The sequence below is a fragment of the Pelodiscus sinensis genome, chromosome 3 (genome assembly GCF_052426305.1).
Source record: "Pelodiscus sinensis isolate ZL-2025 chromosome 3, ASM5242630v1, whole genome shotgun sequence".
NCBI lineage: Eukaryota > Metazoa > Chordata > Testudines > Trionychidae > Pelodiscus > Pelodiscus sinensis.
The window spans coordinates 120,532,784-120,545,332 of NC_143054.1; the positions used below are offsets into that span (position 1 = coordinate 120,532,784).

Here is a 12,549-nt window from a genome sequence, read left to right on the forward strand (position 1 = left end):
AAGTGGATGTCTTAAAAGACAAACTTGGCCTTCCCAAAAACTAAATTGGCTAGAGGAGAGGTAGATTGCTTCATGCAGTGGTGGGACGAGGCAAATCTTAAATGAACTGAATCGAAGCTCGCCTCCCTTAAAAATTCTAATTATAAGAAAAAAAAGCTTTATTGGAAACCTCCTCTCCCACCACCAGACCAAGCGCTTCCCTTTACCCCGTCCTCCAAGAAAACTCAGACCGGTCCCACTTGAAGCTATAAACCCTGGACCCACACGGAGCTCCACTCGATTTTAAAAGGTTTTCCAAAGCCCCAGGAAAACCCTACCAAATTTGCAGAGGAATTTTGCTAGTGTGCAATGCCTATGAACCCTCTGAAGCAGACCTCCTGCAACTGTGTAAGCTACTTATAACCCCGTAAACAGCAACAAAGAAAAAAACCCGGGCAACTATCACACAGACTGACTGATGGTTTTTGTTTGTTTGGTTGGTTTTTTTGATTTTTTGGGGGTACAGCAACCAGGTAAAAATGGACAGGGCGCCCTGGCGCATGCGTTTGTTAATAGCCTCTTATCTGCTATTAGCAGTATGTTAAAGCAAATAAGTGTTGGATCGGAGGCCAAGACCATGGACAAATTGCAAGCAGTGGCAGAGCATTGCCACTGCACTCTAAAAGGAAAGAGAAGCAGTCCTCACAAAGGTTGATAGCTCTGCAAATATAGCATTATTCAGGGCAGGGTAGACAGTACCGGGAATGGGGAGGGTACCAAGAATGGGGATAAGGTCAGAGAAGGGGTCGTGGCACCGGGTTTTTGGGATTTAGAGGTTTCAGCTCCGGTCATATCCACCCTGTGGGAACAAGGCATTATTGTCCCCTGTTCCAGCCCCTGTAACACCCCTATCCTCCTCCCAGTTCGAAAGGCTGATGGGAAATCATGGCGGTTTGTTCAGGATCTTCAAGCTATTAACTGCATTGTTGTACCCACCTTTCCTGTAATCCCTAACCCAGCAACTAATCTGGCTTCTATCCTGCCAGATGCAACTCATTTTACTGATGTTGATCTGTGTTCTGCTTTCTTTTCTGTCCCGGTTCACCCTAAGTTCCAGTATCTTTTTGCCTTTTCTTACAAGGAGCAGCAGTATGCTTCCCAAGGGGTACACAGAAAGCCCGTCTTACTTTTCCCAAGCATTAGCCAAAGACCTTGTTAACCTGGTCTTCCCCTCTGGGTCCACATTGGTCCAATGTGTAAATGATCTACTCCTCTGTTCCCCTTCATTATCTGTCTCAGAAACTGACTCTTTAGTGCTTCTCACTGCCCCCCCCCCCCCCACCTTAGGGTTACCTGTCTACTGTAAGCCCTTTACCCTTTTCTGCCACGAGCAATCTGGTTGTGCACTTGGGGTTTTTACTCAGGAGCATGGTGGCAAAAAAATCGTCCAGTAGCTTATTTCTTTGCCACCTTGGATCCTGTTGCCCAAGGTCTACCCCCGTCTGCGGGCTGTGGCTGCCGCGGCACGCCTAATTAAAATGTCTGAGTCCCTTGTCCTCCGCTCTCCTGTTTCTCTCATGGTCCCTCACTCTATAGATACTCTCCTGCTACAAGGTAATACAGCTCACCTTTCCTCCGCCCGCCTCACTTTTACTGCTTTCGGCTTCGCATATCACCATAAAGTGCTGTTCTCAGTTGAACCCTGCCACTCTCCTTCCTCTGTCTAATGACGGTGAACCCCACGACTGCCTTGCAAGTGTCTCTGCTGTCACCGTCCCATGCCCCGACCTTTCTGATGTCCCTCTCTCTAACTCCGACCTTGTGTTATTCACTGACGGTTCCTGCTTTAGAGATAGCCAAGGTCGTCTCCTCGCAGGATATGCTGAGGTATCACTCTCTGAAACCCTAGAAGCTGCGCCGTTACCTTCTGTGACTTCAGCACAAGTCGCTGAACTAGTTGCCCTAACCCGCGCTTGCTTTCTGGCTGAGGGACGCTCCGCCACCATTTATACTGATTCTCGTTACGCTTTTGGGGTTGTACATGACTTTGGCACCCTCTGGCAAGCTCGGGGTTTCCTTACCTCTGCTGGTACCCCTATCAAGAATGGCCCCTACATTGCTGCTCCTCCTGTATGCACTCCCATCTGCATTAGCTATTGTTAAGTGCCCTGGTCACTCCACAGCAGATACTAATGTTGCTAAGGGTAATGCTGCCATAAAATCTTCCCCAGGTGCGTTTCTCGGTTCCCTTTCTGTTTCTGTACCACCGCAGTCCCTTTCTAAAGTCACCCTGCTCCAAGACTCTGCCTCAGAAACAGAAAAAGACTCCTGGGTCGCCCAGGATTGCTCTCTACACCCTGATTCCCTTTGGCGCCCCCTTATTGGTGCCTTTGTGGCCCTCTTTTCGCTCTACCCAGCTCTAGCCGCCCTGCTACACGGCGTTTCGCATGTCGGAAAGGAGGGTATGATCTCTGCTGTAACTAAGGCAGGATGGTGGGCCCCACATTTCAGCTCTTTTGCAGCTCACCACTGTGCCGCCTGTACCACTTGCCAAAGCTACAATGTTGGCAAACCTGTAAAGGTAGCTCACGGGTTCTGGGGCCTGCCCCAAGCACTATTCTTGCATTGGCAGCTTGATTTTGTACAAATGCCTGTGTGTCAACTATATGAATTCATTTTGGTTATGGTATGCTTATTTTCGGGTTGGATTGAAGCCTTTCCTTGTCGCAAAGCTGATTCGCTGTCTGTTGCCAAATGTTTGTTAAAAGAAACTCCTGCCACTCTGTCCAGTGACCGGGGTACACATTTTACTGGACAACTTGTTCAGCACCTGGATCGTGTATTACATGTCACGCACTTGCTGCACTGTCCCTACCACCCACAGAGCGCAGGTGCAGTTGAAAGACGAAATGGCATGCTAAAAAAAATAAGCTTGCAAAAATTTGTGACTCTACAGGGTTAAGCTGGCCAGCGGCCTTACCATTGGCCCTTATGGAAATTCGATCCACCCCATCCCAAAGACATAAATTAAGTCCTTTTGAAATTGTTATGGGGCGCCCTATGCGAACAATGACTACCATTACTCCAGTCTCAGACTTGAACTTGACTCGCAGTATACTCCTTCAGTACTGCAAGGGACTAATGCAAGCTGTAAGTCACTTCCATTCACAGGTTTGAGCCGCCTGGCCAACCGAACCCACCTCTGACGCCTGCCACACCCTCGAGACAGGTGATTGGGTCTACATACGACACCACCAACGAAAACACGCCTTGGAACCCCGGTGGAAGGGCCCACATCAGGTGCTGCTCACTACCCAGACGGCTGTTAAGCTATCCGGCATAGCAGCATGGATACATGCTTCTCAGTGTAAGAAGGCACCACCCCCAGCAGACCAGTCATCGCCTCAGGACCACGCAGAGTCAATTTTGACTCCAGAAGAAGACGTAGAGGAATAGCCTGCAATACCTTACAACCTACGTTCACGTAAGGGTTGCCTGAAGCAGACGACAACCAAAAGCAAGGCCCAAGAAGAAGCAGCAGTGAGCCTAGCGCCTGCTGCCTGGTGGACATAAAACCGTGACTGCGGTTCCCTCAGCTGAGGTTGTCAGAACCAAAAAGGGTCTTGCCTCCAGCATGTGCCTCTGGTGGGGGCCTGTTCCTCGGCTACTGGTGTCTTAAGGTCTGGGGAATCCACAATGACAATTCTTTTATCCACCAGCAAGTATGGATCGCTCAGACCCTTAATATCTCTAATTGCTGGGTCTGCAGCCACATCCCAGCCCACTCACAAGCTGGTTCCTGTCTTGGCAATCCCACTTAATTCCCCAGGCCTCACCGGAGGACCTCATCCATTTAACAAGACATGGAACAGTAATGACACTTGGGAAGCAGTGGGAATAAATGTATCTAAATGGATAAGCGTGGTGGAGGGAAAAGGTCACTGGTGTTTGCTGTGTAATGGAACGGGGCTAAATCTGGGGAGAAGCAGTTGTCTCCAGCATATTGTAACATCAGTACAATCTTTAATGCCATGCAAATAACACTACTCCCCGTAAGGAGAATCACCTTGTGCCCTTCGGGGGATATTACTCCTCCTTTATAGACATCTATATGGCAAAGGGGTGCAACCGACCCTTCCCGGCTTTGATAGGGCATCATTGGGTCTGTGGAACAAAGGCCTATACCACATTACCAGTTAACTGGTCAGGTATCTGTTATCTCGCCCAACTCTTCCCACAATTCCGAGTGTTAGAGTCCTTCCCACGAGAACGCCTCCGTAATTTTAGGCGAAAAAGTAGGGACTTGTCGGATGCCAAATGGTATGTGAATCACATAAGCCCTTTAACTTGGGAAGAAGCTATTGGTGGTTCCTTTATCCCACTTGGGGGAGTAATACATCATGCAAAAAGGCTTCTGAGGTTACAAGCAGTAGTTGAAATCATGGCAAATGAAACTGGAGAAAGTTTAAGGGCCCTGGCCAAAGAAACAGAAGCGATCAGACAAGTAGTCCTCCAAAACCGTCAGGCATTGAATATAGTGCTGGCAGCAAAAGGAGGGACCTGTGCTCTCATTGGCAAAGAATGTTGTGTATATATACCAGACAACACCAATTATGTAATAGATCGCGCTAGCTACTTAGAAAAGATTGCATATCTTCCTCACGAAGAGCCAAGTTCCCTGTGGAAATGGCTGAGTAACTTGTTCAATTTCACTGGCATAGGAAACTGGTTGTTTCAGGGAGCCCTGACTATCCTATTTGGGATCTTAATGATTTTTGTATGTTTTCAGTTAATCTCCTGTTGTATCCAAAACTGTGCAAAACATATCACACAGCTAGCTACCCCTCACCAGAGTGCTAATCTGATGATTTTAAATATCACTGATGAACAGAGAGACAAAGAACGGTTAATGCAAGAAACCCAGTAATTGTTGGTCATAGGCGAAGCTTGACCAAAAGGAGGGATTGTGAAAGTAGAAAGAATTATACTGTAAGAAAAAGATGAATTGTGCTGTAATAATTGAATAAGTTAAAGGAATTCTGTTTGTCTCTTAAGAGGAAGAAGAAAAAGTATGTTAATGTTGATTGTAGGTATGCAGATCAAGGTGCTAGCCAATTTGGGCCTGAGTTTAACAGGAAAAGAAACATTAAGTGTTAGGAAACAATTCCAGATAATCAGGGAGATATAGCCAGGAGATTGCTGTGTGCTTAATATTGAAATGAAGAGTACTTGAGTAGCCTCACACTAATTATGTGAAGTTTTGCCCCCCTTTTAATCCTGTTAATTTTGGCTTCCTTTTGACTGTATAAAATCAAGGGGTTTGAACCTTGTAGGGTACTCACATTTTCTCCATGCATTTTAGCAAAGCTTTGCTGAAATAAACAGAGCAGTCTGCCAAATCTGTGAGTCCTGTCTGACTTTGACACCTGTAACTTTTGTTCTTCGATATGTGTTGATCATGTCCATTCAAATAAGGTGTGCGCGCGCCGCGTGCACCGTCTCTTTGGAGCTTTTTCTCAAGCAGCACTCAAAGACGACAACATTTTGAGAGCGACACAGACTGTGAGAGATACAGATTGAGTGTACAGCATTTTGTATGTGACCATAGGTGTGCAGCACATTTTATTAGGGTGTGCATCCAAAGAGTTTTAAAATGTACTTTGACCCCCCATTAGCCACACCCGAGCCCCACTGGGCACACTCCAACTCCCATTGGCCACACCTCTGGAGGTAACACTCTCAGGACAAGATGGACACATGACCAGAAGTAAAAGGTGTCACGTGATCCCCTCTAAGGACTTTTCCCACCAATAGGTAATCCTTCTACCAATAGGGATTAGTTTGGCCCTCACCAAACCCCCCTTATGCAACTCTCCTGCAATTGCATTAACCCAATATATGTGACATTAACTCAAGTGCAGAGGAGCTGGGGGAAGTGTTCCCTCTAAGACCGTGGTCCCCAACGTGGTGCCCGTGGGCGCCATAGCGCCCGCCGGGGGATTTCTGGGCGCCCGCTGAAACATCTGGGCTGGCCCTGCCCCCGGCGCGCGGTACATGCATGGTGCCGGCTCCAGGCGCGGGACGCATGGGCAGCCCCTCCCCTGGGCGCGTGGCACATGGGCAGGGCCGGCCCAGGGCGCGTGGGTGGCCCCAGCCCCAGACCCAGGGCACATGTGCACTGCCGGCCTGGGGGCGTGGCTCGTGGACGGTCCCGGGCACGCGGCCCATGCGCAGTGCCAGCCCGGGGTGCGTTGCCGGCCCCTGCCCCGGGCACGCGGCTCGTGGGTGGCCCCACCCCCGGGCGCGCGGCAGCCACGCAACGTTGGGGACCACTGCTCTAAGAGTTTCCTCCCATCTGCAGAATGAATTTTGTGTTGTGCACCAGTACTGAGTTCATGTGGCTTCTTTGGATGTGCCACTGTGGTACCCAAGTTATTAATAACTATCTTATAAACCCCTACCTTTTCCCTCTGCTGCCATGTCTCCCCTTGATCCATCAGTTCCATTGGTGCCTGCTGCCCCCAACCCCTCAACCTCCTCTGCTATCCTGCCCTTCTCACTGCCCTCAGCCTTCCAGAGACCTGCCCCCCCACCACCAGCCCTCCTCTCTCTCCTGTGCCCACTCCTCCAGTAGCCCCACTCTGATCATGCAAGCTACCCCTCCTCATCCCCTCAGCTAACACCTCCCTATACACCTGCCCTGCCTCTCCCCTCTGGTGCTGGTCCCTCCCCTTCAGGTGTCTGCCCTTCTGCTTCACCCCCAGAATCCCCTGGCACCCACACCTTCCCTTACCCCTGCATCGTCCTAGTGCCTCCTCCTTCCCTCACTGCCCCTGCCCCCTTTTTCCCTGATGCCCACCCCCTTTCCACCCTCCGCCCCCATTCCCCTCATGCCCGTGCCCTCACAAGTCTTGCTCCATCCCTGCCTTCCTCATGCCCACCCCTCCTTTCAACTCTTCTCCCAGCACCTCCACCTCCCCCCCAACCCCTTATATCCTTACCCTCTTCTTTCCCCGTATCACCCTGTCCCCCCTCCCACTGACACCTCCCCTCCTGCTCTTTTCCTCATTGTCTCCACTTGGCCCTGTCATTTGTCTCTCCTCTACCCTGTCCCTTGGTGCCTTCCCCTTTCTTCTCCTCATCTGCCCCCCTCCCCTCAGCATAAGCCCCTTCCTCTCCCACACCTCACCTCACCTTAGGCTAAGCCGGCTTCTGCTTTCCAGTTGACAGGGCTGGAGGCAGAGCTGACCCAAACTACAAGCTGGCCGGACCCTAGCCTGGGGCGCCTCACTTTAAGGGGCACCACGTGGGCGGGGCCGAGGACAAGGACGAGGCCCCAGGCGCAGGTGGGGTGCCGCGTGGTGCTGCTGGGCTGGGCAGAGCTGGGGCACAAAAATGGCTCCAGCCAGCATCTGTGGTCGGGCCCCAGCTGCTTTCTCCGCGCACGCGCTCTCTCTGCCCCAAAGTGCGCCATAGGTGACCACAGGGAAAGTGAGGAGCTGCGGCTCCCCATCTCAAATACCCCTCCTCCTCCAGCAGCCCCTAGCCGGCCCGAGACATTAGGGTGTGCCTGGGCACACCTAGCACACCCCGTGCGCACACCTATGTATGTGACAATGAGTACGCGTGTGGGCACGCAAGCGTGGCATAGACTGGGTGTGTATGACAGTGACACACAGTATGTGTGTGTGCTGGCTAAGTTTCTGAGAAGCCCTGTTCTTTTTCTTTAAGGGCCCTCTCTTCTGCTGTTATCTCTATCCTCCTCTAACTTGGCACTTCTGAGTCACTTATCCACACTTCAGGTTAGACCAGCTCTGTAGAGAATGGGTACAGGGCAGGGGGACACACTGACTTCAGCACTCTCCTCCCCTCTGCACAGCTAGCGTGAGAATCCTGGGATCAGCTCTGGGGCAGGATGGAGGAAGGTGGGAGTGGTGGAGGGGAGGAAGAGGAGTAGCTTAACACATGCTGCAGGTTGTAAGTATGTGTGTTCTGCCTATGGGCAAGCTGAAGAAAAATCGGCAAGGAGTCCTGTGGCACTTTATAGACTAACTGAAGTGTTCGAGCGTAAGCTTTCGTGGGCAGGCCAGATCTCGTCCCTGGTCCTGATTTTGCTCACCCCTACTTCATATTCAGACTGTTTCAGTTAGAGTTTGGTACATTTATCAACTATGTTTAGACTGACAAAGATGGGAGGGCAGTATAAGATTGAAATTAGTCAACACACTTTCAAATTATTACTTCCACAATGGAACACATTTTCAAAAACAGCCTTTTAATTTTCTGCCACGTGGCTCAAGTTTAAAAATTATAGACATTTAAAATACATGTATTTTGTAAATCAATGTATATATTATTTTCATAAGTCATTCTAATCATATTTTAAGTTTCAAAGTAAAAAAATTGGTGCTTAAAATGTTAGCATTATAACAAAACTGAGTAAGCTTTTACCAGACCTCACATGCTCATATAAAGCTTTCTCCATACGGTTACAAACCTACAAACATTTCAAAGCAGTCCTACCAGCTATAATTAACTAAACATTTTCTCTACAATCATTATAAAATCCTGATCTTTGGGAAATGCATAGAGTGAACAACCAATAGTAATAACATAAATGATACACAAAACTTTATAAGAAATTTTACATACATTACTCAAATCCTGAACCATCTATCTTGGGGATTAAACTGTGTTAACAGAACTGAGTCAAACAGTTTTATGACTCCATTGCCTGAAGTATTAGTCCTATACTACTTTCTAAAAGGTTGAGACAGGAATAAAACACAGCTTACTTGGCTCATATTTAAAACTTCTTCTTGCTAAAATAATTTAATCCCCATTGTGCAAAAGGCAAGGGAGATACTATAATTGGCATCAGGTGTTTCAGAAGTGGACATTCATAAAATTTTTTTGATACACAGTCACAAAAACATAAGCTGGTTTTAAAATATGTTGACTAGTTTGGTGTTTTGATTAGTCTAATTCAGGCACGACGTGAAGCATTTAATCACAGCATCCCTTTAAAAAAAAACAATTAATTTTAACAGGCTACATTCAAATTGTGGAAATGCAACAAAACATTATGGAATCTGAAAAATATTAGCAAATTAATTATAAAAACATACAAATTCAATGATGCACTATTTTAGATAAAAAGGAAATTACTTGTCATATGCAGAATTCTGATAATTTATATTAAACTCTTTGGAGAGTTTCAAAGAGCTGAAGGCACACTTCTTCCCTGACAAGCATATTGCACACTGTTTTTGTACACTATTCTGTTTTGATTAGTCTTAATTTGCGCAGTCTCATTTTTTCATCTTCCCAAAACTTTAATGATTTGCTATTCAGCAGACTTTGTACTTGGTTGTTAGCAATTTTAAAAATGGAAGGACATTCCCCATATTCTTGAGTTTAGGTAAGTAAATTATTTCCATATGCCCCAACACAGCTGTCCTATCATTAAGATTTATATAATCAAACCCGTGCTAAAAATAGGACGTATACATCCTACTCAAAGTAAACACTCCTCAATAGGGGTATTTTCTTGCAATAACCTTTTTAATGCACATTAAAACAAATGAATACAGAAGATAAGTTATGCAATGCCACTTCGTGGCATCACGGAATAGCTCTGCCAATTACTTATAGAGATAGACAACACTGGAAGCTCTATCTGAGACGACATTTTATACTAGTAAATATTTCAATTACCTGATAAGGAATTAGGCTTGTACACTATTATAACTACTGGTCAAAATGAGCATAGACGCCTTGGGATTTATTGAAGACATTTTTATATTATCTAATTCAAACTGAACTGAAACAAGTCAACTCATGTTTTACCAGATCAGCATACAAATAAGGGAAAGTAAAAGCTGGCCCCCAATAATTAAGAGTGCTTTTTTTGTAAGAAAAGAGGTGCCGGTACTCCAAGTTCAAAGTTGTTGAGAGAAAGAAAAAAGGGAAAAACACAAAATGGAAAAGTTGTTGAGCATTGGGAGTCAAGCTGCCCCAGGAAATAGGTGCTGGTATGCCAGAGGGGAATCCCATTCAATTAAAGTACTGGGGCCGACCGTCACAAGAAAAGCACTGGTTATTAATATATCTAGATATACGAATATATTTGCGTGTACTAAAACAGCAGAATGAATTAAACCGATCTGAACAAAAATAAGCCTACAAGTGAAACATGGTAGTGAACATTTAGAAAGTTAAAAGTCTGACTGGAGAAGTTGGGATGCATCAAAATTAAGATACCGTATTTTAATATTTAATTTTGTATTATTTCCCTGCTTTCAGCTATCTTGAGAACCGTCCCCTGCTGGGGCTCTTGTACATTTCAAAAGCAGAATCACAGCAGAAGCAGCGGGAGTGGAGACTGGTTCAGTCCCCGCTTCCTCTGTTTCCCGCTGTGTCTCTACCTCCCCTGTCCTCCACGGAAACAGTACTGAAAGAGCCAGCTTTTAAGCCAACTCTCCCCAGCACTGGCTCTTGCTCCCCCACCCTTGCTGCATCACTAGTCGACTAGCCTAGAAGCTTATGCTTATCCTATAGTCCACTAGTCACTTATATCCCTAGCTGCCATATGAAGAGAGATTAACAAGACTGGGAATTTTCCTCTAAGAGGAGATGGGGTCTGTGGAGGTACAACAGAGGTTCATAAAATCATGACTGGTGTGGAAAAAGTGAGCAAGGAAAAAGCCATTTGCTTGTTCCCATAACACAAGAACTAGAGGTCACCAAATGAAATTAAGAAGTAGCAGGTTTAAAACAGGCAAAAGGAAGTATTTCTTCATGCAATGCCCAGTCAACCTGTGGAACTCCCTGCCGGGATATACTGTGAAGGCCAAGACTTTAACAAAGTTAAAAAAAAAAATTCATGGAGTATAGGTCCGTCAATGCTCATTAGGCAGGATGACTTGTTTTATGGTTTAATTCTGACATCTACCAACCATACTGGGTCAGACCAAAGGTTCATCTAGCCCAGGAATTAGCAATAATTTTTGACCGGGGCCACATCAGAAATTTTTGAAGTGGCTCAGGTCTTCCCTGGAAGGAGCAGAGCCAGGACACTTCCCGTTTCCCCACCCACAGACCCTGATTGGTCTGTGGGTGAAGGAGCACATAAAGTCTGTGCACCGCTACTTGTTCACAACAGCTGGCTGTTCCCTCTAGGTACCTGTGATCCTGGCAGTGGGAAGAGACTTCATGTGCTTCCTCCTGATTCTCCCGGGTCAATCAGGGCCTAGAGATGGGGAGCATGTGAAATCTCTCTCTTCCTGCCCCCACCCTGCAAGGGAGAACTGCTTAAAGTCAACCGCCAGCTGAGCAGCAGCTAGTGGTAGACTTTAAATGCTGAGCCCCTCCCTTGCAGAGCCACAGGAGACTTCACATGCTCCCCCTCCCAAGACCTGATTGGCTTGGGGTGGGGGCAGGAGTGAGGGTTGGGGTGGGGATGGAGTAATCTCTTTCTGCCCTGCAAGGAGCATCCCTACACTCCTTGCAGGGTGGGAGGCGACTTTGTGCACTCCTGCAACCCCAGGCCCTAATTGGCCTGGGGACAGGGGGAGCAGCAGAGCCTCCGCGGGCCTGATCAACTCACTTGCTGGGCCAGATCTGGCCTGCAGAGGGCTTTTTGCCCACCGCTGATTTAGCCCAATATCCTGTCTTCCAACAGTGACCCATGACAGGTGCTCCAGAGGAAATGAGCAGAGCAGGTAATCATCAAGTGATCTCTCCACTGTCACCAATTGCCAGTCACTGACCAACAGCGGCTAGGGACACCATGCATGAAGAAATACTTCCTTTTGTCTGTTTTGAACCTGCTACCTGTTAATTTCATTTGGTGACTCTAGTTCTTGTGTTATGCTGTTATGGGAACAAGTAAATAACTTTTTTCTTACTCACTTTTTCTACACCAGTCACGATTTTATGGATGTCTGTCATATCCTCCCCCTCCCCCTTAGTCTTCTCTTTTCTAAGCTGAAAAGTTCCAGTCTTAATTATAACCTGTTAATGGTAGACCTTTCAATTCAAACAGTTACTGTCCACCCAAAAGCTAAGATATATATAAAATATGGAGGCTACATTTGGCTTTTCAAAATTAGAAAAGTTTAAAGAGTGTGATTTAATTACACTCTTGAAAAAAAAAATTAGGACTAAACGGACTCACTTTTAATTGTTTAAACGGAGATCAATTAATGGTGACTCACCTTGCATAAGGAATATATGAGAGACTATACCTGGAAAAAAAAAAAAAGAGGAAAAAGGTCTTCATTTGAAATGTTTAATTTGTTTTCTACATATCAATTCACTGTTTTTGTTGCAGACTTCTATAATAAACCATGCAATAGGATTACATATTGAAATTATATCCACTTTACCAGGGCTCACCAAGTGGCGGCAAGCTCTGCTCGCCAGCTGCGCAGTTCTGCACGCTGCGCACGCGCAGACCACACTGCGCATGTGTTGATCGTGCTGTGCCAGCTTGTAATCTACTCGCCCCGGGCAAGTAGATTACATTAACTGTTAAGCTCTGCACTTTACAATAAAAGAATACTTCAA

General features: G+C 46.8%; 1 protein-coding gene across 2 annotated transcripts in view; it reads right to left on the bottom strand.

Moving 5' to 3' along the window:
- Positions 1–8,233: 8,233 nt before the first annotated feature.
- Positions 8,234–12,549, bottom strand: part of SFT2D1 (SFT2 domain containing 1) — a 39,043-nt gene continuing 34,727 nt past the window's right edge. For both annotated transcript variants that reach the window (XM_075924621.2, XM_075924622.2), the window contains 2 exons: positions 12,198–12,227; positions 8,234–9,000 (listed from right to left, as the gene is read on the bottom strand). In XM_075924621.2, the coding sequence (XP_075780736.2) occupies positions 8,961–9,000; positions 12,198–12,227 (70 nt within the window). In that variant the 3' untranslated portion in view covers positions 8,234–8,960. The remainder of the gene's footprint in view (positions 9,001–12,197; positions 12,228–12,549) is intronic.